Raw genomic sequence first — 24,785 nt, forward strand, 5'->3', positions numbered from 1 at the left:
TATGTAAATATAAATAGGCCAATGAACAGTGCATCTTGTGATGCATGCACAGTATGTTTCACAGAAGAGTTGTTACTGCTTGTGTTTTAAGAAAAGGCCATTAATGGTAGATGTTGAAGCAAATATCATTGAAAATTTTAGGGTTAAATATGTTTTTAGTCTCTAAACTATTGGTCGTTTCTGGTTTTCGTCCTTCTTTCAAAGTAAGGTACAATTTGGTCCTCATTCTTTTCGAAAACGTTCGTTTTAGTCCTCGAAAACTAACACCGTTTAAAAATTTCGAAAAGAATGAGAACCAAATTGTACCTTACTTTGAAAGAGGGACGAAAATCAAAAACGATAAATAGTTTAGGGACTAAAAACATGTTTAATCCAAAATTTTAATCAAACATCCGAATAGTGATGTTTGATTAGTAGTTGTGGAATAGAAAATAATAGAAAACGATAAAAATCTTAGAGTTTGTGGATGTCATTGTCAAATAGAAGATCAGTGTTGCATCACTATTAAAAGTGGTCCTAATAGCTAGAGCATGACGTGTTCCAAAAGTTCAATCACTTGATTTGCTGCGTTTGGGTAAAAGCCTTAAATGCCAACTACCTAAATTCTTAAATTCTAACCCTACACATTGCATTCCACAAATATGGCAATTACCAAAGGTTTTCATTTTTACCATAAAAATAAATAAACAACTTTAAATAACCTCTGTCTGAACATGTTACTAGTTTTAAATAAATGATTTTTAGTTTCATCCATTTTTTTTCAAAAAAGTTTAAATTTATCTTTATCTCAGTTTTTTTTATTATAAGTTCAACGAAGGTACACTTAATTTAAGTTTGAATTCAATCTAATCAAAATATAAAATAGGGGAATCGAGAATATACCAATTTAATAATTACATTTCCTTAATTTGTAGAATAAAGTAAATATAAAACTTAAAAAAAGCTATATTTTTGTAAATATATTTTAAATATAATAAATTTAATATAAATATAATGCCATGCATAAACTTCTTTATTAAATATTTAATAGTTAAAAAAAATATATATATATTTTTAATGGAATACTAAGACAAAATGAGGTTGGGATGAACCCAAACCCAACTTGAACTCTCTTGAAAAATACACAAAATCTCGGATACTGCTTCTTGCACCCTACCAGTTTTCTTTCTCCACCCTATCAAACAGTTTAAATACCACAAAAGTTTAATTCTAATTCTAGTTTAAGTTTATTTTTATTTGGAGTAGATAAAAAGGGGAGTGCAAATAGTTATGCATACAACGTGATGGTTTGATCATTTTTTTGCTGCGTGGTGTTGCTATTTTTATGCTATAAACGAAGGTCAGAAAGGTTTTTTTTCTCTAATGACCGTGCTATACTTTACCACTTTTTCGTCTGCATTATTGTTTGGAAAAAAAACTTATCCGTGTAAATTTATTTCTTTAAGAGCATTCTTTAGTTAGTGTATTTTTTTATACTTCCAATCAATCATATTCCTTTTAGTCTCAAATAGTAAATTTGTATATTTAATATATATAAGTGTAAAACCTAGTTTGTATTATCCCACATAAAATTTGGAATAATATTTAGGAAATAATATACATGTACCTTTATTTTATATACATCCTTTTTGAATATTTGTTTTTCTTTTATTATATCATATATGTTAGAATTTTAAGTGTGAATCTAAGTTTTTTTTTGAGAATGTAAAACAACAAGATTCGTTAATTCATTATTTTAAAATTTTAGCGTGATATTAATTTGTTATATGATTTACTTATATTTTGTTTTAATCTTTTGGTGCACTTCATGTATTTATGTATTTATTCATGTTTTGGGTGATCATGAATATTTTTGCAGTATTTAAAAATTAGGTGCACTTTAATTTTAGGTGACTAAAGATTTGAAGTTATAATAACAATATATATATATATATATATATATATATATATATATATAATATTAAAGAGAGTTTGATACGATGGATTGAACTAGATTGAGAAGTCATGAAAATTATTGAATACTTGCAAATTGGATGATCAGGTCAGCTAGATGTAAGAGGTATAATAAATAGAGTAATAAATTAATAATGTATACCTCATAAATGGTATCTTATTTATAGTGTTTCAATAGACTTTTATTTAAATGAATCTAGATTGAATATGTCCAAAACTTTTTAATATTTTGTTTTAATAGAATAATACACCTTAGGTTAATATAATTTTATTGGTTCATATAGTCAATATCGTCTTGATATAAGTGGTTGGGGGTGATAATCGATGTCATCTCAATTTATTCCATAGACAAAACCTTAAAAAAATATTAAAACAGAAAATAACTTAAATGTACTAATTAACTATAACAATTTTATTTGAATAACGAAACATTAATCAAACTCTTTAAAAGTTGAAATAAAAGAAAAATTAAATATTTATATTTCTTCTCTAACGAACTTAAATTGGAAATAAATAGTAAAGAAAGGCAATCTAAATAAAATAATGTGCAAGATTCAGCACAATGCAAAAGGCTTTTGAGGTGTCCGCAGAATTATATACTTTTGATCCATTATTTCCTTCCTAGAACTTAGGCTTTCGGTTAAGTTAATTGCTAATGAAGAAATAATCATTTGCTATGAAATATGCCTCCCTTTTACAATAACTACTTTATTCAACCTTCAACCATCACAATCCTACCAAGAGCATTCTTATCATTCCAAAGGCATTAATTTAGCACTCCAAACACTATGATACTATCATTTTTGGTATGGATGCATCAACAATCTCACGTAATAATGCCTTTATGCCCTCAAATATAGGTTTAATTCTTCCTTTGTTGCTCGTCACGATTCATAACCCACACATTAGATAGAAATAAGAAAGTAGAACACTGTATAAAGGTGAAAGATCCATAAACTCATTGTCTTAAGGTTTTTGGTCGAGAGTGGTATCAATTCTTTATATGGTTGGGCTAAGGTCTCATTGGTGATTGTGTCTCCCAGGTGAACCTCCTCCTTGATAGATTCAATAATGGTATCAGAGTCGATAACTTGTCTTGGTAAGTGGCTCAAACAAATCTGATTGTGTTTTCCGAGTGAACTTTCTTCTTGACAGATCCAACAATAAAAACATCTAAAATTTGACTCCCTAGCCTAGCTATGGCTACTACTATTAGGTCCTTTCTCCTAATAAAAACATCTCAAAGATTCTTACCACTTTCTTCAATAATCTTTATAATCCTCTGTGTGACCCCAAATGCAAAAAAAGCACAGTTAGCATCATACAGACTTTTTGTTTTGCATAATGCATGGCTCTAAATGCAATGTTGTTTAAAGCTAATTATCTAATTATTGCATAGATTTTGGGGGAAGAAAAGGACAATCGTGTCCAAGAGATATAGATAACCCAAATTATCACCAAATGACGGCTATCTAGCAAGTAATTATCATGTTTATATTTTTTACATACTTTAATCCTTCACTAGATTTACCGTTATATATTATCACACCTTTACATCTGTTCATACCAAAATACTACTTTTATATATATATATATATATATATATATATATATATATATATATATATATATATATATATATACATATATATATATATATATATATATTAAAAGGTGAATTTTAATCTAACTTTATAAAATGAAATTTGAATTATATACTGTGAAACTTTCCAATAATATCTATATTATTATTTAAAAGATAACAAAGTATGGACTATTTATCAGTAAAGTATTGGTTTATTTTAAATAAATTTATAGATTCATTTGAACAAGGTGATAACTTTATTTGACACGAAATTCATTAATAGGGTTGTACTTATGGATAACTTGGAATAGTATGCATTTGATCCCATGATCTTTCGGAGGTTGAAATGTGAAAGTTGCATAGTTAGATGTCATGTCATCTTCCAAATTGCGATTGGATTGATCATAGCTAGCAGCGGATTAGATTAATTGGAGTGTTCATAGCATGAGATACTTCTCGTTATCTTGTCCTACAGCATCCAAAACTTGACCTTGTAACATTTATAATGATGTCAATTTCAGCCAATTTTTTCAATGATTAAATAACCACTGATAAAATGAAGGACACTGAATGATCCAAACGCAATAAGGATTCTGAGGTTTTCCATTGTAACACGTGGAGATATCAGGAGTGATGGACCACCTTAAATATATACACTTTATCTGAGAGTAAGATTCACAGCATACATGAATACTGTGAAATATCTTGCTTGATTTGAAAGTAAGAAAGAAATTATTATACCTCTAACTGCTAACTGCTATAACGGATTTTCATTTCTATTATTTATTTACTGAGGAAGTTATCAAGTGCAGTAAGCTTGGTAGTGCACTTTGGATGTACACACACACATATGCAGCGATTGGTTGAACCAGGCTAACTTCAAGACAACGTCAAAAGCTTTTTGATAAAGTTCCTTAATTAGGTCATCTTCACTAAACTTTTTAACCAGAATCAAGAGTTTCGTACAGTCTAAGTAACAAATAGAAGTGCACATAATAGAATTTCATATGTAATCATCTTCACGAGTGTACTATATATATCTCAGAATTCCGTGTGGGGTAGGTAACTCATATACATTCATGCAGATCATAAATGATCTATGTAATGCAGATCATTCAGATTCTGCATTCTGGGAAGTCAAATGCCAATTACAGACATTCTGATTCGCCAAAAATTTTGAAAATAATATTTTCTTCTTTACAAGAAAGTTGATATCGAATGCCCAATAATGATCGCAAGAAAAATCTTATGACATATTAATCTTTGTCAAGTTACTGAGATTGTTTAAAATAAGATGAAAAACGAAGCATGAGAATTACGGTTGGAGATCCATATTATATAATCAAGATTAAACTATGTTTAAAATTCACTTCTTAACCTAGTATCAGAGTAATGATTTAGATTCTATTAGAGTGAAACTTATTATTTATTTGACCTACTGTATCATTTCTATAGAAATATTTACTATTTTCTGATTTAGACTTAAAGTTTATTTCTTAACCATTAGTCTGGATAAAGAGTAGTAATCTACTTTTTCCCTAACATTATTACTTCTAATACTTATTGTGACAAGTTTTTACCTTTTGATGGCCTAATGACGGTCCAATCACACAGTAATGACTCTTTAAGTCCCTAATACAGATTAAGGTGTGATTGAGCTGTCATTAGGTCATTGAAAAGTAAAGACACATCACAACTATTATAAATAAAGGTTCCAAATATAGTTTGAGAGAGATCGTGCATATTATATGCGTCACTTGTTGTGATAACCGCTGGAGTGCGAACAATGTAACTTGGATGGTGGAAGACCATTAAAAAGTCCATCCAGTCTTCAAGACAGTTTGGAGTGCTTTGAATAAAGGACATCAACCCCATACCCGAAACACCTGTAAACCTCCTCTTCCCCCACTTTGGATATGAAAGTATTAATCTACTTTTTGCTATATTTTTACCATTCCATTTACTTCCTAGATAACATGATGAAACCTTTATCCTATTTCATTTTCATTATAAAATACCAAATATGAATCTTATTTCATCCAATTGATTTATCATTCAATTTCTAAAAAGTGAAGAGGATAAGTATGTATACTTTCAAGAAATGCTAAGTACACAGAGGAGATAGGATTGGCCTCTTATGAACTGAAGAAAGAAAGCAGGGTTCCCCTCCCAAATGCATATTTAAAATCTTCAAGCCACCCACTGAAGCAAAGAAACTCGGTGCTAATACATATCAATGGCTAACACTGCAACCAATAAGAAGACAACTTTGTCAAGTTATTTCCATTCTCTTTCTCAAACTCCTCAAAGACTGAAAAAGAGAATGCTAGCCACTTGGACCCCTGATCAGGAACTGAACCAAGGGAGACAAAGGTCTGGAGCAGACATGAAAAGGAGTCTCGAGTGGTATGATCTTGTAGCTCTTGGACTTGGTGGAATGCTAGGTGTTGGTGTTTTTGTTACAACTGGTTCTGTTGCCCATCATCAATCTGGTCCTTCAGTTTTCATATCCTATATTATAGCTGGATTATCAGCTCTTCTCTCCTCCTTGTGCTACACTGAATTTGCTGTTCAAGTCCCAGTAGCAGGAGGAGCTTTCAGCTATTTAAGATTAACCTTTGGTATAATATAAAGAACCTTTTTATTGAAGTTTTTTCACTTGATTCTCTTCCTTGTCATTGATTGAACTTCCTTGTCTTTTGTGTGGTTGTTGGTGTAGGAGAATTTGTGGGGTATTTTGCTGGGGCAAATATACTAATGGAGTATGTGCTTTCTAATGCTGCTGTATCAAGGAGTTTCACAGAGTATTTGAGCTTTGCATTTGGCCAAAATGATCCAAACGTGTGGAGAGTGAAACTGCATGGATTGCCAAAGGACTATAACATGTTGGATCTCCCAGCTGTTTCTCTTATTATTCTTCTCACTCTCTGCTTGTGCTATAGGTGATTTTTCTCACGTTTTCCTCCACCGTGTCTGCCACTTTTCTCTTGTCACTTTTCTTAGCTTGGTCATCAAGTTTTCCTTACATAAACTACTCATTTAACACGTTATCCTGTCTTGTGAAAGAGATTAACTCCTTTTGTATCTACTTTCTAGTTTTTTCTCTTTAAAGTTCTTTTTATCAAACAGTTGAGCTGTGACTAGATTTAGTTCCCAGGTAGATATAAATCTCTTTATAAATACTTGAAAATAAAATGTATCAATTAAAATTGACTTGTTCCCTTTTTTTTTCTTGATTATTTGAAAATTGCCCAAAGAATATGATTATAAAAGGAGTTTTGGTTGATTGCAGTACCAAGGAAAGTTCCATGTTGAACCTCATCATGACAATCTTCCATGTGATTTTCTTTGGATTCATCATTGTGAGTGGTTATTGCACTGGAAGTGTGAAAAACTTGGTCAGTCCAAAAGGGCTAGCCCCTTTTGGTGTGAGAGGTGTTGTAAACGGAGCAGCTAAAGTCTACTTCAGCTACATAGGCTATGACTCGGCTTCAACATTGGCAGAGGAAATCAAAGATCCTTCTAAGAACCTACCTATTGGAATTGTTGGTTCAGTTCTCATAACCACACTGCTCTATTGCCTTATGGCTCTATCTTTGTGCATGATGGCTCCTTATAACAAGGTCGGTGTATGAACTCGATCAACAGTTATCTATGTTGCATTGATACACTTACAAGTATAAAAAACGATGGTTTTTGATGAGTGTGATAAGGCAATTATTGGTGTTACTTAAACAGATATCAGATAAATCATCATTTGCATTCGCTTTTGCTAAGATTGGAGGAATGTGGGAGAGCAACCTTGTTGGGGCAGGAGCAAGTTTGGGAATAGTGGCTTCTCTCTTGGTTGCGATGTTAGGCCAAGCTAGATACCTTTGTGTTATAGGAAGAGCACGTTTGGTGCCATCTTGGTTAGCTAAGGTTCATCCTTCTACAGCCACCCCATTGAATGCCACACTCTTTTTGGGTAAACTTCTTTTTATTCTTTATTTCTTCTAATTAATTAATCATTATCCTCTCACTGTACTCCCATTTTTCGAAAAGATTGAACGTCAACAACTTTAATCTGACCTTCTTTTGTTATTGTTAAGGTTATTTCAATGTACTTTCAAAGCAACTTTTTAAGAAAACATACGGAACACTATTTTCATTTTAAAAACGTGAATTTCTAAATAGTAGTTGAGGTTACGGTAATGACAATTTTGGGCATTATTGTAAGCTTAAGTTGAGTTTAATATAAGGAATTAGTGGTTCGGTTTACACGTATAAAGTTGAAATTTTGTTAGAAGAAAATTAAACCTAAAATGATATGGGAATCAAAATCATAGTAACCTTGAGATAACCGGTAGAAGAAAATCTTGAAAATGAAAGGAGAAAATGTAGTTTATATAAAAAGCACAGAAATAGGAAAAGGGAAGAAAGAAAGAGCAATAGTTAAAAAAAGAAACGTGAAGGAACGCATAATCTTGATTTATTTTGGTTGATGTAGGAGTTTGCACCGCATGTATTGCTCTGTTCACTGATCTTGAAATTATAATGGAGTTGATCAACATAGGCACGCTGGTGGTGTTCTACTTGGTGGCCAATGCTCTGATATACCGTCGATACGTAATCACTGGTCACACCCCTCCTTTCTACACTCTCCTTTTCCTCTTTCTCTTTTCACTCAGTGCTCTGGGCTTCTCCCTTTCGTGGAAATTCAATCAACTATGGTGGGGTCTTCCACTCTTTGGTGGGGTCATGATCACTATCACAGCTTTTTACCACCACCAGGTGCCTCAGACCAATGCCCAACATGCTGCTACTGATTGGTGTGTGCCATTCATGCCCTGGCCACCTGCCCTCTCCATCTTTCTCAATGTTTTCCTCATTACCACTTTAAAGGTTCTGTCTTTCCAAAGGTTTGCTATGTGGGCATGCTTCATTACCCTCTTCTATCTACTCTATGGTGTTCACTCCACTTACCAAGCAGAAGAGATTGAGATTGCTGCTAATCAAGTCAATTCAAGCTCAACCAACGCACAAACCAATAAGGTGGAAGTTCAAGTGCTATAGTTATTGAAGCTTAGTTGGTGTGGCGTTTAAGTTAATTTAACTCTTCTCCCTTTTCCCGGCCTTCAAACGACACTAATATCAGTTCAGTTTGTTAAAAAATTACTGTTGAAAATTGCATGGGATTAATCTTCTGTATATATGTAACTGGTGTGATATAGAAAAAAGAAGAAGAAAGAATCAATTTTCTAAAGAAATGTTGCATATGCCATTTCCTGATTTGATTATAATTATGATATAAAGACGGAAGCTCTTGATAAAATTAACAACAGCTTTCCTTAGAAGTGGGGATCAACTCCGAATCCGAAAAGGATGGGAATGACCAATGGTGGGGACAATATTGTGAGGAGTGCTGAAACACTTTTTTCATTGTATCTTTTCGGCGGCACAAATCACATATATGGGTGATGGGTCTGTATTTGGGTTAAAACAACTTGGATATGCCAATGCTCAGTGTACACATCCACATCAATGTCACTTCAGCTCCTATGATGCCAAATTGGTCATGCACCGTGGCTAATGAACACTCAACTGTCGCTCTCCGATTTAATATTCAGCCTTTAAAATCTAACATGTTGTGCTTAAACAATTTAAAAAGTAATAACTGAAAGATTAGGTTATACACTGGTTTACTGCTCTGCGACTAGTTCTGTTCAATCAATTTTAAATTTCAATCTATGCCAGGTTAGACTGAAATTTATACTTGAATTCTTTTAAATTGTGTGTCGTACTTTACCAAATGATATCAAAGAATTGAAATAGAATGCATAATAATACCTCCCGTATAAACAGGAAATGTAAAATTAATTCATGTGGATACTGTAGTAAAATAATGATACATCAAATTACTAGATCACGCAAAAGGTTATTTAACTTGATTTTTAGTACGCAAAAGGTCTCAGAAGATTATTAAGTCCGTTACGCACTTCATTACTATGGCATTACCCATGATCTATCTCTAGACTCGTCCCGGATTGACTTCAATATAATTAACTGTTCAAGTGAATAACTTAAAAATTCGACTAAATTAAAGAAGTAGAAAAAACAGAGAAATGGTAATATAAGATAACAAAACTTAAAACATATACAACATTCCAGACTGAACGAACTCACATACTGTTAAGTAATAGTATTGAAATATTACAACAGAATGAACCAGGAGAAAGGGAATTTTTTTATCAAAAAAATTACAATAGACTTAACCACGGGAGGGAAATATTAAATAACTGAATGGCCTACTATGGATTGCCCTCGTAACCAATGATGTAGAATCGAAATAATAGACTACTTGAATAAATTGATAGTACCTTTTTGTACTCATGAATTATTCTAATTAGCCTCACAACAAAGTTGGGTATTTAGCATCTAGAAAGTCTCTAAGAGTCCGAGCAGCTTTATGACCACCCATTAATTCCGCTAGCCTCTCCACAGGAAGAAGTGCAAGTTCTGCCAAGCTCTTACACCCATCCATTATGGCCCTGTAGTTTGAGTCTGTAACACCTGGAAGTCGTCTTAGAAACTCCACAGCCGATGTATTGTAATTTTCAGCCCTGTGACGGCAGTAAAATATAATATATATTGTGAGGAACAAATTAATAACTGCATAAAAACTCACTAATGATGACGCAAATTGATACCAAAACACTGAATTTGTGCCCTTCCGCTCTCAAATTAATATAGTAATAATGCATAGAGTCCGTGCATATTTATAAGCAAATACAGGAGCAAGTTGAGCCCTGACAATGCTTAGTAGTTAATATCAATTCTAATTGAAGTCAAAATGTGTTATAAATATATGCCCACGAATCTGCGATTAACAATGTCATAAATCCATAGCATTTTACATTTTAGACTTGAAGGCTGGAGGTGCGCCAGCATGCCTTCAAAACTATGGAAGAAAACAACTCGTTAAAGTTTTGTACAGTTACAGCACCTTGCGATCCACTACCTAAGAAACACATGTTTTCACTTAAACCGTTGGAAGCACAAAGTTATTCGAGTTTAAACTATGAAAAAGAAACTTACCTCACATCATTTTCCACAATTCCTTCTTCTGAGGGAACACCCACTCTGATTGCTTTTGTTTCATCTGGCTCGTCTTGATTTGCCTTAAGTGAAGCAAATATTTCAGCAGTAGCATGCAAACTTCGAGACCAGATTATCCGCAGCCTGGGGAAGTGTAAAGCAAGCAGAGATAACTTTGATATAATGCTATTTGGTGTCACATCATCACCAATATCACTAGCAGACTGCAAAATATATCCATCAAAGGTTTAATGCCACTGACAATTTCATAAAAATATTTTATATTGGATTAAGCACTTTAATCAAATCCGAAAAAAAAAATACTTTCTATCAGTATGGCCACGCGGTATTAAATGTGAAACCCAGGAATTAATATACATATTTGGACAGAAATATTAATGGCAATCCTTCCCAGAAATGGGCTGCCAGTCTCTCATCCTCGTCTACACATGACAGTGCGATTAAATAATACTAACAACATGGGTAGTTTCTCAGACATGGCCACGGCAGGGAGAAGGAGGAGAAGAAGTAGAAGTAGAAGATAAGAAGAGAGATAGTACAAGTGTTGCAGTCAACAAACCTGGAATGAAAAGCTCTTATCCTGTGAAAACTCAATCAACAGTACAGGTATTCTGTAATACCGTACCATTGTCTCGACCTGGTGGTATAGACGACCTGATGTGAAGCTCATAAAGAGATCTTGAATACTTTTTCTTTCCACACAAATTAACGGTGATAAGATATAGTCACCAACTTCTAGGGTCACTGGGATGATGCGCATTCCCTTCTGATGAAGAACATTTGGAAGGCTGCTCATGAACTCCCGCATGTCCACAATAACCTGAGATGTTGAAATTCCTAAATTATAAATTCCGTCACGGGTATATGATCATCATGCATAAAAAATTATCACAAACCTGCATTTCTTTATCAGCCTCCTTTCTCCCACCTGCTTTTCTGGTTACTGAGTTTTGAGGAGTATTTAAATCTGATTCTAAAGTAGAATTCAATCCTAAAGAGTGCCCACTCTGATTCACAGCAGAATAAATGCACCATAATAAGAATAAAATAAGGAAAATTGAATCAGTAAAACAATGGACACAAGAAGCAAACAAAAAGAGAAACAAGAGGTAAAGATGAAAATGATCCAACAAACCTGGTCAACTGGAATCATCATCATAGATTTTTGCCTAATCAAAGATTCAAATGCTCCGTTCTCTCTACGTATACTTGCCTCAAACTTCTGAACCTCAGTTGAAGCTTCATAGAAAAGAAAATACACTTTCAACCTTTTTGAGGAATTCTCAGTTTTGTAGACTTCGATTTCCCTGACAAAGGCCATGTCTGGATGGTAAACAATTACTATTGAGGGCTTTAATATATCCAGTATAGGCTGATCACTTTCTAGTGCATAAAAGTGCACTGGTGGAAGTGGCTTCCCAGTTCTTGCTGCAACATTAGGATTAGAATGCTTCCGAAGAACTATGTTTTCCACAGATGTCCCTTCAGAAGAAAATCTACCAGCACTAACAGTATTAGTCTCATCTTCGTTGACTTCATTTTTTGAATCAGACATCCCAATTTTATCACTCACTGATTCCTCTTTATCATTGTTCTGAACTCCCACGCCATCAAGAACAACCGGGACCTTTCTAATCCCCACTTTTCTCTTTCTTTTACCACTTCCCTGTCCACCAATATTAGGCTGTGGAGCATCCTTAGCATTGTCATTTTCAGAAACATTTCTTAGTTTTGAGGCAGCTGCCAAAAGTGCATCATGTTCCTGCTTACTAATGCTGGTGGTTTCTGCATTCTGAGCAGGTGTTATGGGAGTAACTCCATCAAGAATCCCAAAACCTTTGGGTTTGGGATCCTTAGGCTTCTTTTTCTTGTTCACTATGTCACGAAGCTGTACTTTGTTTAGTAAGTACTTCTTCCATTCTTCACGCATGACCTTCTCAAATACCAAACAATAAAGAGGATACAAAACTCAGTTTCTTCAAATCTTGTTCATTATCAACCAACAGAAGCTACAGAAGGAAATTTAATCCAGCAAAACCCCATCATAATTACGAAAACAATGTTCCAAGCTACATACAACATAGACATAACATGCATGATAAAGTAATTTCTAATAGCAACCTATTACAAGAATAACTAAAATCATCGAAACCAACAAAAAATCACATCAAAGATAAATATACCGCGACTGCTTCAATGGTCTTATCTAAGTATTAAAGTCAATAAAAGCTACACAAAGTGAAAAGAAGTGATTTAGTTTCCCAACCCACAATATATTGTAGTAACTTAGTTCTGATTCTGGCTGTATTTGGTAGCGTGCAGTGAATCTAATGAGCTAGCAGATCATAAATTTTATTGCTATACCTCTTAAACAATGTGAAGAACAAAGTTCAAATATGGACATTCAGATTACACTTTATAAGACAACCTATCACAGGACAAGTGGGAGACAAAAACCTTTTCTGGACTGCCGGTGATGCATTCTTCAAGTTGCAAGCATGACATTTCATCTTTACATGCCACTAGTACAATGCCATTATCGGTGTCTTCACCTTCAGTGAATATTTCTTCCCCCAACATACCAGCCTTTTGTCTTTCCTCTTCTACTTCCTCAAGAACCTCCTATAAAGGTATAATCAAATCACCCCTCAGTCTAAAATATCAAACAATCATGATTAAATTCACCGTTTTTCTGCTTTTTTTAAAAAAGAAAAAACTCTCTTCAGGGCACTACATGTTGAAGGAACAAGTAGAGACTTTAAACACATAAATTGAAACAAATGCCAAATTAATGTTTTTCAGTCTCACATATCAAATCTCATAAATTGAACATGACCCAAAGACTTTCTACAATTGGGACTCACTAACTCACACGTAAGACCTTCCACTTTGGTGCTTCTTCCAAGACTTCCTCCAAAACTAAGCCGGAATTCAAAGTAGAGTGCGAAGTACCATCAACTGCTACACAAGCATATTCGAAATAAAATTAAGCTGACATAAATGCCATGCCTACACTTGGCATTCGAAATCTCATTTACTCTCTCCCTATATTGTTTACATTAATAATATATTTAACTAATCAACACAACAGATCAACATATATATGCCAGAATAAGAACACGAAACATCATAGTAATAATATCTTACCTTCTTCAATGTCTTTTCCATCACCCTTACTTTTTCTCTTTTTGTTCTTGACACCCTTACTCAACTCATTAAATTTCAAGCCATCTGATCTCACAAGATGAAAAACACGCTTCTTTGCATAATCAAATATCTTATAGCTTGCCTCTGCGAATATCCAAACAGACCGAAAACTCTCTGACCCTCTCAATGTATCCAGATATTTCAAGTAAGTTACTGCATCATACCTGTCAAGAGGAAGTCGCACAATCAGTCCCTACTACAACAAAGACATTACTTTTTAGATGATTATTTTAAAGCTAAATCCAACAAACTACCAAGGTTAATATATGAGAAATTAATAAAGATACTACATTTCGCAATTAAAATCTCACATGTATATACCCAAAAATCAAGGCATTTTATTCTCACAACTATAAACATACACCTACTTTTTCTTCCATCTCCTATCAACCATATTTTCTTCCTATCTCTTTTCTCATCACATCACTTGTTGCATCTGCCAGCCTCCCCTTTTCTTTTCTTTTTTTCTTTCCATTTCTCACTTCCTTTTACATTGAAGCAACCCCAACATGAGATGCAAATACTCGTAGGAGTAAATAGTTTATGTGATTTATAAGCTGTCATCCAGTTAAAATTTGCCATGCATAATAATTTTCTTGACTTTTAGAAAAACTAGTTTATAAATCATATCATCCATATTTCTGATTAACTGAACGTGTAAATTATACTGACGATGATTGGAAATTAAACTCTTATCATAACGCTATTATTATAGCTTATTAAAGTCCAAAAACATGCAAGGAAAGACCTGACTAGATAATCCAACAGTTTCCTCAATGTCTTAAGGTCTGAGACAAGCTGCTTGGTCTTCTTCCCTAAAGTGTGCCAAATTGGATCCAACTGTCGCCTCACAATCTCATCAAAAGACTTAAACAACCCATTCTCCACCGTCAAATCCTCCACGTCGACCTTGTTCGTCTTCCTCATCTCTTTCAAACAAGCATCCATGACCTCAATAATGGCCTTCTGAATTCCCACCATGTACTTGCTCATCGGCACCCTTATGTCCACCACCTCCGGCGGGTCCCTCTCCAGCTCCTGAGACACGTAAACCTGAAACCGCGGCCACAGGTGAAGCTTCCGCACGTGCAGACACTTCATCGTCCGCTCCGCCTTTGCGAACCCCGACACCATCGCGTGCGGCTTGTCGGAGAACGCGCGCACATACGCGCTGCGGTTGAACGAACGGAAAATCCGAACAATGAACGCTTCGGTGGAGGTCTCGGAGAGCGAGTGCGCGTTAAGGAGGAGGATCCCGGCGATTTTGGAGGTCGGTAACTTGTTGGTCAAGAGGTCAACGATTAGGATGCGCGGCGTGATGAAGAATGCATTGCCGGAGGAGTAAAGCGCGTGGCGGTGGTGCGCGGGGAGGTCGGCGGTGACTTCGGCGGGGATTTGGTTGAATTGTGGGTTTAGGGTTTTGAGGTGGAAGGTGATTTTGGATTTGAGTGAAGTGGAGGAAGGAGAGAGAAGAAGGAGCGTTCCCTCGGATGAGGAGTGTAGAATAAGGAGAGACGAGACGAGTTTAGAGAGAGAAAGGCCGGACGAGAGAACCACGAGACCGCCATTGGAATCTTCTAGAAGCTCTGTGATGATGTGTTCGTGAAATTGAACCATCGATTGCAGAGAAGGCTTTGCGCGCCAGGAAGTTCAACTCTCAACCGTCTCTTTTCTCACCAATCAACCGCCTACAAGTAACGACACTGAGAATGTTAATTTGGGCTAACCCGGCCTATTAATTTCGGGCTTTTACTTCCTGCATCCTAACAATTTCTTTGCATACCCCCTCAAGTTTTCAAGATGATATTTTACTCTTTATAAAAGCAACTTCTGAGTTATATATTTCAGAGATTTTCTTGAATAAAATTTTCAGAACAAGATTTTAAAAACAGAATTTAAAAAATAAAATTTTCAGGACAAATTTTTTTAAAAAAAAACTTGAAATAAATGTTTTGAAATGTTTGGAACAAGTTCTCTAGATCACTATTAAACGAAATATGTTTACAAAGAGTTGTCCATAATATATGAAATATATTTTGAAAAAAAACCTTTCCTAAAGAAGTTCTTTTATTTCAACATTTTTTGTCTTCATGCAACATTTTCCCTCTCTTCATCAACATTCTTCTTCTCTTTTCTTTGTCTGTAGCAGCAGTGCGACAATACAGTGACGGCGGTCAAAGTGATAATATGGTGCGATGTGGTGTAGAGGTGAAGGATAGTCTTTTCCTAATATTATATAGGTGCATATAGTAATTATGGAGTGTAAGAAGTAATATACTTAATTCAGATATTTAGTTGGCCCAATTTATATAGGCCCATAACATATCCTTGCGGTTTCATTTCTCATCAGGCTGATACTTTCTACACCTCCATTTATTTCTTCCTATACCTCCCTAATTTTTGGAAATTCCTCTTTTACCCCTTAGTCAAAGTAAAAACCCTCGTCAAAGTTTTTTTTCTATTCCATCTTTCACCAAAAACTCTACCTCATATTCTCCATTCTCCTGAAACCATCAAACTCCACCACCTCCTTTTAGGATTAAAAAGACAAAAGAATGAATTGATGACATGATAAAAGTACAAATGAGTATTAACTGAAAAAATATTAATTTTAAGATAAAAGGCGTGCTTTCTTTGTCGGCCTTAATCATAGTGCTGCGACCTCAGCTATGTCTAATTTTATATGGCTTGCATCTTCATCCAAATATTCAATCAAACTCTTTCTAAAGTTTATTTTCATCAGACCCACTTAAAGTATCTTCTCATCTCTCCCGATGTAACTCACTGTCACAATAAATTAGGTTAAATTGGACTTAATTATATTTTATATAACTTCTCGAATATTTAATATTGATTACCTATAAAAATTCCATTGTATTCATCTTGAGAATTTATTTATTTGATCTTCCTTGTATCTTTTCTTTTTCAACTCTCAGGTCAATTCTTTTTTTCATTTTCAATTGCTCATTTAATATTTTATATATAAAAAAAAGTGATTAGAGAATTTGAGATAAAGTAAACAGAAATAAAAATTACATTATCTCATTGATAGTAAAATTAAATGATAAAAAATCACACAATAAAATAACTAATTTAAAGTTACAAATTAGATGTTAATTACACATAAAACAAATTATTTTTTATTTTTTACTCACCTAATGTTTCGATATATATAGATTGAACTTGTAATTAGTATCTAACACTAAATATTATCGATTTTGGAATTATTTGTCGTTGTTTGAGTATTCATGTTACATTTTTTAAACTAATGAGTGTTGGGTCGAGTATTCTATTTTGATCAAATGTGCAAAAAGATATTTAGATGTTCGAGTTAATAAATAACGAATTAGTATAATATTAATTTAGTGATGCTTGTGTCTAATATCTATATTTAAAAATCATACCTTAAAATTTTATAATAATTATTATGAATATTTATTTATTTTTAATCTAATCGCAATATAATCATAAATTTTGTTAATATGATATTTTTTAACCGTTTAGTAACGTCGTTCAGATACACAAGTTATATGTCTAGGAGGTTGATTGAAAGTAATATAATAATCTAAAATGATTGACCAGAATAATCAACATATAATCAATCTTAGAATTAACCGTTTAATTTATGATTCACCATTCCAACGGACGAACATACGGTAAATCTATCATTAAATTTTAGCCCCAAACTTTGGTACTACCCATGGCATGTTCGGAACTAATCTTCGTTAAACACATCAAACTTTAGTTAAAAGAACATTAACTCTAATGTTTTATTTGTGAATCCCGTACACAATTTTCTGAATACGAAATCTCCGACAAAATCTTCTAGCAGAGCAAAATTACAAAAAAATAGATTAAAGTCTTTTCTTCTTATCTTCTTCATTTTGAAAACTTTTTAATGCTTACATTTGAACTAGTTTTTTTAAAGGATAATGATCCTTTTGATAACAATTATTTTTATAATATTTAAACATTATTTTATGTGTTATTTTGTGTTTAATCTATGATTATTATTGTTATTAATTCTGAAACAATTTTGGATCAATTAATGATATAATATTAAAATATTATCAAAAAAATATTATTAAAATATTTTTTTTTAAAAGCACACGGTATATTTGGTAAGGTTAAGGGGTTAAGCAACGTGCGAGGAGCTGAAAAAGCACGTGAAAAACAACAGCATTGCTATTGGGAGGAAAGAAGGGTTTTTCGGATATTTCAGAGAGACGCAAATAACACGTTGTGGAATTTTCAAAGGAAAAGAAAACAGACATCAAATAAATGACGAACCAAACGATGTACCATGCAAGTTGACCTGACGACAGCCCATGACCTGTCCCTATTGCACCAGATGCATGCAGCTGTCCTTCAAAAGCTAAACCACAAAAATAAACACAAAATTATACCCATGTATTCCTCGTGCCTAAATTCCACCACCCCTTTATAAATTAAAGAATCAAGATAAGGTTCACTCTCATCACAAATTAAGTATTATCTACTTCTTCACCCTCTCACACCTACCTTCGCCATTGAAAACTCAAGATTTAATACCACTCTGTATCTCAAGATGGATCCATGGAACCTTTCATCTTCCAAGTTTCTCTCTAAACAACTTCCTTACCCTTCTCATCTCTACGCAGAAGAGATTCCCAACATGGGAAATTCCAGGTACCATTCTTTTGCTTCTTCAACTCATGACTTTATGGCTGCTTTTGATCGAGTAATTGATGTGTATGATTTTCCATCATGTGTGCAGTGGTTTGATCAAGGATCTCAGAGGTTCGCAGTTGACAATCTTCTATGATGGTCAAGTTGTTGTCTTTGATGATATTCAAGCTGACAAAGCCAAGGATATCATATCTTTTGCCAACACAGGAATGTCCCAAAACCAGAACGGCTATGCTTGCTCGTACCCTGCTGCAATTTCTGCTACTTCCAGCAGACCGTTTCCTTTTCTTATGAATATCATCCCTACCACTGCCAACAATTCGGTTCAGGAGCACCCTCAAACACCGTCTAAATCTGTTATATGCGGTAACTTTCTTTTAATCTCTGTTTTTTTTTTCTGACATGGGTGATTTTTGTGTCGGTTTATGTGTTTCTGATCCTTTGCTTTGTGCTTCTTTTTATTCAGATCTACCTTTGGCTAGAAAAGCTTCACTTCATCGGTTCTTGGAGAAAAGAAAGGATAGGTAAGTGGGCTGAGTCACAGAAATTAATCCTTCAACATAAGTAGAGCCTTCAATTTTGTTTGAAATGGGTTTTAATCTTTACATTTTAAACAGGGTTACTGGTATTTGTATATTCTAAGATGTGGTAAATTTAGTGTGGGTTAAAATGGTGAATTTTAAAACAGCAGCAAATTTTGATCAAATCTTGGGGCGAAAAATAGATTTTTATCTCTTCTTTTTAAAGAAAAACAGCGAAATTTTCGATCAATTGATTTACATATCATTAATGTTTTGCAGAATTGCTGCCAGAGCACCATATCAAACAAGCAATCACATGGAAGCCCTTAGTAAGCCAGGTGAATCCACGCCATGGCTCACCTTGGCATCTAAATCGCTACAAGACGAATCTGATTCTGATAGCAGCTCCAGCTTTGTGTTATTTTAAGTGCTTTTCTTGGACAACCTGAAGAAGATTTCACTATCATACTGCCATGGATACGGGCTTCGTGAAAAAGAGGACTTCATGGGTTTTCTATAAGCTTAGCCAAGAGTTACAAGGGCTTCTCTGTAGCCCTGTGCTGATTTTTTGGAAGCCTATGATCAATGTTGTTGCTCATGGCTACTATTATCGTAATTAAAAGTTTAATTTTAGACAAGAACTGTAAATTGAATTGGGATAGCATAGTTTTGGTATAATATTGAAATCAATTCTTCTCAGTTCTCATTGTCACATATATTGTATCTAAGGATTATCTATCTCTTTATGAGCATAATCAGTTTGTTATAGTTCAATTGGTTTCCTACAAGTATGTAAGCTACATGAAATCACATCCCATCTTTTCAGTATATATTTTACTTTTCCGCTCAGACTCTTGCACATCTTCTCTCAAATTATCTTAGTTCCTGCCATGAAACAGAAAATGAGGTGTAGTGAGCTGCAATACGAACAACAGTCCAAAAAATTAAATTTGAAATAGTATGTGTGCATTTATCATTTAACGTCACGATATCATCATTGTTCTTCCTAAGATTTCTTCCAGCGATATAAAAGCTTTCCATTCCCTCTTTTATAGCCTTTCTCAAATTAAAATTTCATTACCTTACATTACAGCGACCAATGATCTAAAAAAAGGAGTAATAATGATAAGATGAAGAAAAAGTTTAGACAGAACAAAAGTTAATGCAAACTTTAACTATAAGCTTTGGAACAAAAAAGAATTGCAATCTACATTGATGCACAGCTTGTTTCAAATTTCATCTACGTGGCTTTTCTGGATTCTACGGACCAACAGAGGAACAGGTTTTTTCAAAACCGTCACGTTGACATTGTTCCACACATCAGCTATTGTGGGGAGTGTAGAGATTTTCTCTGCAATATGCATGTCTTCTGGAAGAACAGAACCAAATACAGTGTATTCATGTTTCCACTCTGAATGATCAGCAAGGCTAACGAAGAATTCAGGACCAGAACCAATCCAAGCAACAGAACCCCTTCTAAGGGTTGGACAATCTTCCACAGGAAGTTTATTGAAAGCTGTGCCTTGTGCTTCTAGTGTCCCTTGAATTAATGCATAAGGTGGACCAAAGCCAGCCTGCAAATGAGGACCATAACCATTAATTGTTACTGCAATCCAACATTACGAACATTATTGCTTGCACTTACAACGGTACTCTGAACATGCAAAATCTTTTTCTCCTTGGGAATAACAGGTCAATGGCCTCAGATTGACACGGTAATCTTTTCTAACCTCATTTTTGTTTGGAAAAAAAAAAGTAAAAAACAAGTCTTTCAATATGAATTGAAAAGTTTACATAAAGTTTGGGTCTTTGAAAATACCATGTATTTTAATTTAATCCTTAAAAATTGTAAAAAATATGTGCAATAGGAACTCGCATATTCTGGAATGTCAAAGGTTCACTTCTAGAAGTTGTGGTCCGCAAAGTGGCTTAATTCTTCATTATGGGTAGTTCAGCTTTTTAGGCACCGTTTCTCACGTAATAAATGTGCTTTTAAGTTTCTAGTAAGTAGCGAGGGGTTCAAAATATACAATTTTGTTAATTTGTAGAAACTAGAAACTAAAAAAAAAGTTGTCAATGCTTGAGAATGAGATTTTAATGCAGAAATTCATAACAAAATTTGCAGATGACTGCATATTGAAGTAGATGTGTGTGTGTGCATCCAATCATCCATCAGATTCAGATGGGAAAATCAGTCTTACATTTTCTATATGGTTTCCTTCTGAATCCCATGATTGACCTCGGCTCTCTGCACGGTAAAATTGGCAGCCAGCACAATGGTGCAAAGACAACAATTCCAGAATGTAGGAAACGGAGTGTGGAGCACAGTCAGGTAAAAGCTGCAGTGAATAAAGAATTTCCTTCAGTTAATAAACATATTCCTCACTCGTGACTAGGCCATTTCAAAATACAATACAACAGGGATTCTTAGAGTAAGCTGAATCAAGATCCAACCAAGATACATGATGTATTAACAGAAAAATAAGATGCAATAAGCAGAGTTAACATCAAGGATTGACAGAATGTCAAGAAGCATGAGCATCCCGTTTCATAGTCAATGAACTCTGTGTAATTATTAATATCAGCAAATACAGATAATTTTCCGACTTTACTAGAAATACTCCATCTAGTTTATCATCTATTAAAATGGTGAGCTTCTCCATAATTATCCAGCAAAGGTCCAGCAACTGATCCATCATATTTTCTTAAACAAGGAAGTACGAGCCACACAAAGAATTATCATAACCAACAAAATTACAACACTGATGAATTTCCTCAGTGCATATTTCTCATGAACATTTGTATTCAAATAATAGTTTCACGGTCAACTATTTAAACTAGACATAAAATTAGTGGTTCCCAGGACAAGGACATCCAACAAACATAGAAAGTACACAGATGCAGTAAGCACCCTGACCAAGTACAGGGTGCTTCCATTTGTCACTGGAACTCTTTTTTCTTACCCATGTGCTTCTATATGTAATATACAAATACTAACTTTACACAAACATGTCAATAGTTCAACTGCAATATCAAAGCATTTGTATTTTAGATGTCAAGAGCAGAAGCACTTACTTTAATATGAAGAGTTCCATGTTCAGTTTCCAGTCCAATAATACCCTGAGAATAGATGAATTAGAAAGAACACGGATAATAAGATAACCCATCAGAAGTTGATAAAGTTCCAAATATGTGATACATCAAAATAGGGGTGGGAGAGATATAACTATGTACGCCAAGAGAAGACACCATTTTACTGCATATGTAATTTACCAAAGATTCAACTAATCACATAACAGTTGTCCAGTAAGACATTTCTACAAAAAGTGAGTGTGTGTCAAGTCAAAACACTCTAACATAAATAGCAGTTGCTCATGTGAACAACATGGTAGGTGGCTACTACCGTATCTCCTCGTTCCTAGTTTCCAATGTACTACTACTACCTATTGCCCATTTCCTGAACCTGTCTCTCTAGTCAACCTGACCTAACTGCTTCAATCAGATCCATATTGTACACATCACAACACAGAATCTACTAAATTGTTCAAGTAGAAAAGAATGGGGGAAAAAACTTAATACACACAACAGAAAAACATGCATTTTGGAGATAGTTAGCACATATAAGAAAACACTAGACAATTTTGTTTCGGGTTCAGGATGAATTTCTGAGCCATCTTAAAGAGAATATCAGATCACACGCCAGTTCAATGTAAGCACTTCACCAACACAATGTTCATCAAATTGAATTTGCAGATAAACTGACAAACAACATTTTAATAAAGATAAAAACGGAAAAACCAAACTTCTCTCTTACCTCTCCTTTCCCAAAAATAAGACCAGAAGTCCAACCAACCACTTCCCCTGGAGGCACTCCTTCTTGCCGTTCAGGTGCCAAGCTGTCCTTCTGTTTCTTCAACCAACACTGAACCAACAAAATCGAATGCTATTATGCTATGACTTCCAAGTCTCGTGTCAGAGTTTTGATCAAAAGAATAATAACTTTTAAAGAAGCCCTCCATTTTTTATGCATATGAAAGTTATGCACTCATGAAAACGGTGCACTCTAACTTCTACGAAAGCTATGCAACTCTAGGTGACAAGGAAATTTTAACTTGTAGAAAAATTCAATACATTTTACTTGTTATTTTCTTCTCTTATAAATAGTAATAAAGGAGTTTGCCTAAATAGAACCCAAAGTTCCAAGTCAACTCTAAACAGCAAGAATGAATCCAAAAATATCAACAAAAATGGGAGATCTTCATAAGCTAAGGCAACTGCAAAAATAGCAAACATGGTCTATCTAACTCCAGAAGTAATTTTAGAATAAGCATATATTAAATAAATTTCTTCATAAAATAAAAACTAACGTATATCTAAGTTAAAAATCATTTTCTATAAAAGTTAACACAAAAAAATTCTACAAACGAACTTCTGGTAATTCAATTTACCAGAAAAAGGATTTTCTTTTCTTTTTATTTCCTTCTCCCAAAACGGTTTACAGAGAATGTTATCTAATCACACACTAAGTAACTTACCTCACCGAACTTGGATCCACAGGCCTTACGATCCCCACAAAAGACCCAAGTATCACAGAGACAAGGTCCATCTTTTCCTGAACACATTGATTTGCACGCGTTGCAGCATCCTTCAGAATTGTTGAACTTAAACTCAGAACCCCACTTCACAGCCGAACCCCAAAGCTCCAAATTCTCAATCCCCCTACAGCACCCTCCCTCATTCTGCACCGCCATACCCTCATCAACCAGCCTCCCAAAGTCTGAAACTCTGCTTCTGCCATTTGCGAGCACCGCAGAGAGAAGCGCGTAGACCAAACCGCCCGAAGCCAAACACACGAAGAGGAGTATCAAACGGTGAGCGAGAACAGAGTTGAGTCCATCGTTCCTCCGACCCATTGGAGAGTTTACCAGGAAAAGGATAAACTTGTAAGCAATTGAGTCACGAAAATACCAAGACCAAGACCGTTGACCTTGAAATGAAAGTGGGAAACAACAGTGGAAGTGCAAATGAAACGGAAGAGAGAAGGATCATGTCACGTCGTGGCGATTCAAAAGCATAGAATGGAAGAAAAGGTGAAAAGAGTTTTGAATTGGACGCTCTGGGTTCAGAGTTCAGATCGATGGCATTTTGTCGATTTTTTTGGTCCCAAACGAGTCTTTGACAATGTTACAAGAACGTGTTGTTTTGTTTCTTTGGTTTGATTTCGATTCGATGCTGATACCAAACATTAAAGTAAAACAGAAAGTGCTGAAATAATTGAGCTCCATTATTCCAAATTGTTATAATATAATGAAATATAATAAAATGAAGGTTTAACTAAGTTTTTGTCAGTTGAATAGTATAACTCCTAATAATGAACCATTAAAGTTTTTGTGTGTAAATTCTACAATTGAACATTTTTTATTATTAAAGAGATAATATTTTATAGTCCATATGTTCAATTTATTAAATAATGAAAATAAAAAATACATAAAAATGAGCCAAGTCATCCTTTTAAAAGTTATAAAACAATATATTTTACTAATATATAATTCGTTCAATGAGTATTAGGTTCGATCTTTTAAAATAAAATCGTAACTTTTGAAAAAAAATATGTGGTTGAAAAATAATACTTCACCAAAAGCAGTCAATCACATGGGAAGACTAAAACATCAACTAAACTCAGTAAATTCAATTTTCCAATAACAAAGTTAAATCAAAATATTCACAAATTTATTTTAAATTTTCTTCCTAAA

At 34.2% G+C, this 24,785-nt stretch overlaps 4 protein-coding genes across 9 annotated transcripts; 2 read left to right on the forward strand and 2 right to left on the reverse strand.

Moving 5' to 3' along the window:
- Positions 1-5,723: 5,723 nt before the first annotated feature.
- LOC148191924 (cationic amino acid transporter 6, chloroplastic-like) lies at positions 5,724-9,046 on the forward strand. The gene is made up of 5 exons (XM_088100730.1): positions 5,724-6,159; positions 6,258-6,480; positions 6,831-7,161; positions 7,277-7,505; positions 8,028-9,046. Exons 1-5 carry the CDS (start codon positions 5,775-5,777, stop codon positions 8,591-8,593), a joined length of 1,734 nt encoding a protein of 577 aa, XP_087956856.1. The 5' UTR covers positions 5,724-5,774; the 3' UTR covers positions 8,594-9,046.
- A 586-nt stretch (positions 9,047-9,632) lies between these two features.
- On the reverse strand, positions 9,633-15,512 carry LOC124837330 (DNA repair endonuclease UVH1). Of its 5 annotated transcripts, none has more exons than XM_047312662.2 (9): positions 14,592-15,512; positions 13,784-14,007; positions 13,509-13,594; positions 13,094-13,258; positions 11,772-12,569; positions 11,533-11,643; positions 11,196-11,456; positions 10,616-10,839; positions 9,633-10,140 (listed from the first exon to the last, which is right to left on the reverse strand). In XM_047312662.2, the coding sequence occupies exons 1-9, from the start codon at positions 15,458-15,460 to the stop codon at positions 9,930-9,932; spliced, it is 2,949 nt and encodes a 982-aa protein (XP_047168618.2). In that variant the 5' UTR covers positions 15,461-15,512; the 3' UTR covers positions 9,633-9,929. The 5 variants fall into 5 exon arrangements, 3 of the variants coding, with proteins under 3 accessions (XP_047168618.2, XP_087956840.1, XP_087956841.1); XM_088100714.1 differs by having other exon boundaries at positions 13,509-13,597; XR_015782647.1 differs by having other exon boundaries at positions 10,002-10,140; positions 10,616-10,759; positions 13,509-13,597.
- A 2,805-nt stretch (positions 15,513-18,317) lies between these two features.
- LOC148191925 (protein TIFY 10B-like) lies at positions 18,318-19,881 on the forward strand. The gene is made up of 4 exons (XM_088100727.1): positions 18,318-18,511; positions 18,600-18,877; positions 18,978-19,035; positions 19,312-19,881. The coding sequence occupies exons 1-4, from the start codon at positions 18,411-18,413 to the stop codon at positions 19,457-19,459; spliced, it is 585 nt and encodes a 194-aa protein (XP_087956853.1). The 5' UTR covers positions 18,318-18,410; the 3' UTR covers positions 19,460-19,881.
- Positions 19,686-24,259, reverse strand: LOC148191926 (uncharacterized). Of its 2 annotated transcripts, XM_088100719.1 has the most exons (6): positions 23,568-24,259; positions 22,847-22,954; positions 22,108-22,152; positions 21,234-21,371; positions 20,244-20,606; positions 19,686-19,917 (listed from the first exon to the last, which is right to left on the reverse strand). In XM_088100719.1, the coding sequence occupies exons 1-5, from the start codon at positions 23,943-23,945 to the stop codon at positions 20,262-20,264; spliced, it is 1,014 nt and encodes a 337-aa protein (XP_087956845.1). In that variant the 5' UTR covers positions 23,946-24,259; the 3' UTR covers positions 19,686-19,917; positions 20,244-20,261. The 2 variants fall into 2 exon arrangements, with proteins under 2 accessions (XP_087956845.1, XP_087956844.1); XM_088100718.1 differs by lacking the exon at positions 19,686-19,917 and having other exon boundaries at positions 19,972-20,606.
- Positions 24,260-24,785: the final 526 nt, after the last annotated feature.

Source organism: Vigna umbellata, chromosome 10 (genome assembly GCF_029865625.1).
Source record: "Vigna umbellata cultivar VRB3 chromosome 10, Vumbellata_1.0, whole genome shotgun sequence".
In the NCBI taxonomy this organism is placed as follows: Eukaryota; Viridiplantae; Streptophyta; class Magnoliopsida; order Fabales; family Fabaceae; genus Vigna; species Vigna umbellata.

What these genes read in the sequence shown, in the direction of transcription:
- LOC124837330 (XM_088100714.1), bottom strand. Translation starts at nt 15,460, where the DNA reads ATGGTTCAATTTCACGAACACATCATCACAGAGCTTCTAGAAGATTCC. An exon ending in TGGAAAAGACATTGAAGAAG is followed by an intron (nt 13,598 to 13,783) that starts GTAAGATATTAT and finishes ATGCTTGTGTAG; the next exon opens with CAGTTGATGGTACTTCGCAC. An exon ending in ATTGTGGAAAATGATGTGAG is followed by an intron (nt 10,141 to 10,615) that starts GTAAGTTTCTTT and finishes CTGCCGTCACAG; the next exon opens with GGCTGAAAATTACAATACAT.
- LOC148191924 (XM_088100730.1), top strand. Translation starts at nt 5,775, where the DNA reads ATGGCTAACACTGCAACCAATAAGAAGACAACTTTGTCAAGTTATTTC. An exon ending in ACTCTCTGCTTGTGCTATAG is followed by an intron (nt 6,481 to 6,830) that starts GTGATTTTTCTC and finishes GGTTGATTGCAG; the next exon opens with TACCAAGGAAAGTTCCATGT. An exon ending in GAATGCCACACTCTTTTTGG is followed by an intron (nt 7,506 to 8,027) that starts GTAAACTTCTTT and finishes TGGTTGATGTAG; the next exon opens with GAGTTTGCACCGCATGTATT.
- LOC148191925 (XM_088100727.1), top strand. Translation starts at nt 18,411, where the DNA reads ATGGATCCATGGAACCTTTCATCTTCCAAGTTTCTCTCTAAACAACTT. An exon ending in CCCAACATGGGAAATTCCAG is followed by an intron (nt 18,512 to 18,599) that starts GTACCATTCTTT and finishes TCATGTGTGCAG; the next exon opens with TGGTTTGATCAAGGATCTCA. An exon ending in TTGGAGAAAAGAAAGGATAG is followed by an intron (nt 19,036 to 19,311) that starts GTAAGTGGGCTG and finishes AATGTTTTGCAG; the next exon opens with AATTGCTGCCAGAGCACCAT.
- LOC148191926 (XM_088100719.1), bottom strand. Translation starts at nt 23,945, where the DNA reads ATGGGTCGGAGGAACGATGGACTCAACTCTGTTCTCGCTCACCGTTTG. An exon ending in TTATTTTTGGGAAAGGAGAG is followed by an intron (nt 22,153 to 22,846) that starts GTAAGAGAGAAG and finishes ATCTATTCTCAG; the next exon opens with GGTATTATTGGACTGGAAAC. An exon ending in ATGGAACTCTTCATATTAAA is followed by an intron (nt 21,372 to 22,107) that starts GTAAGTGCTTCT and finishes TATTCACTGCAG; the next exon opens with CTTTTACCTGACTGTGCTCC.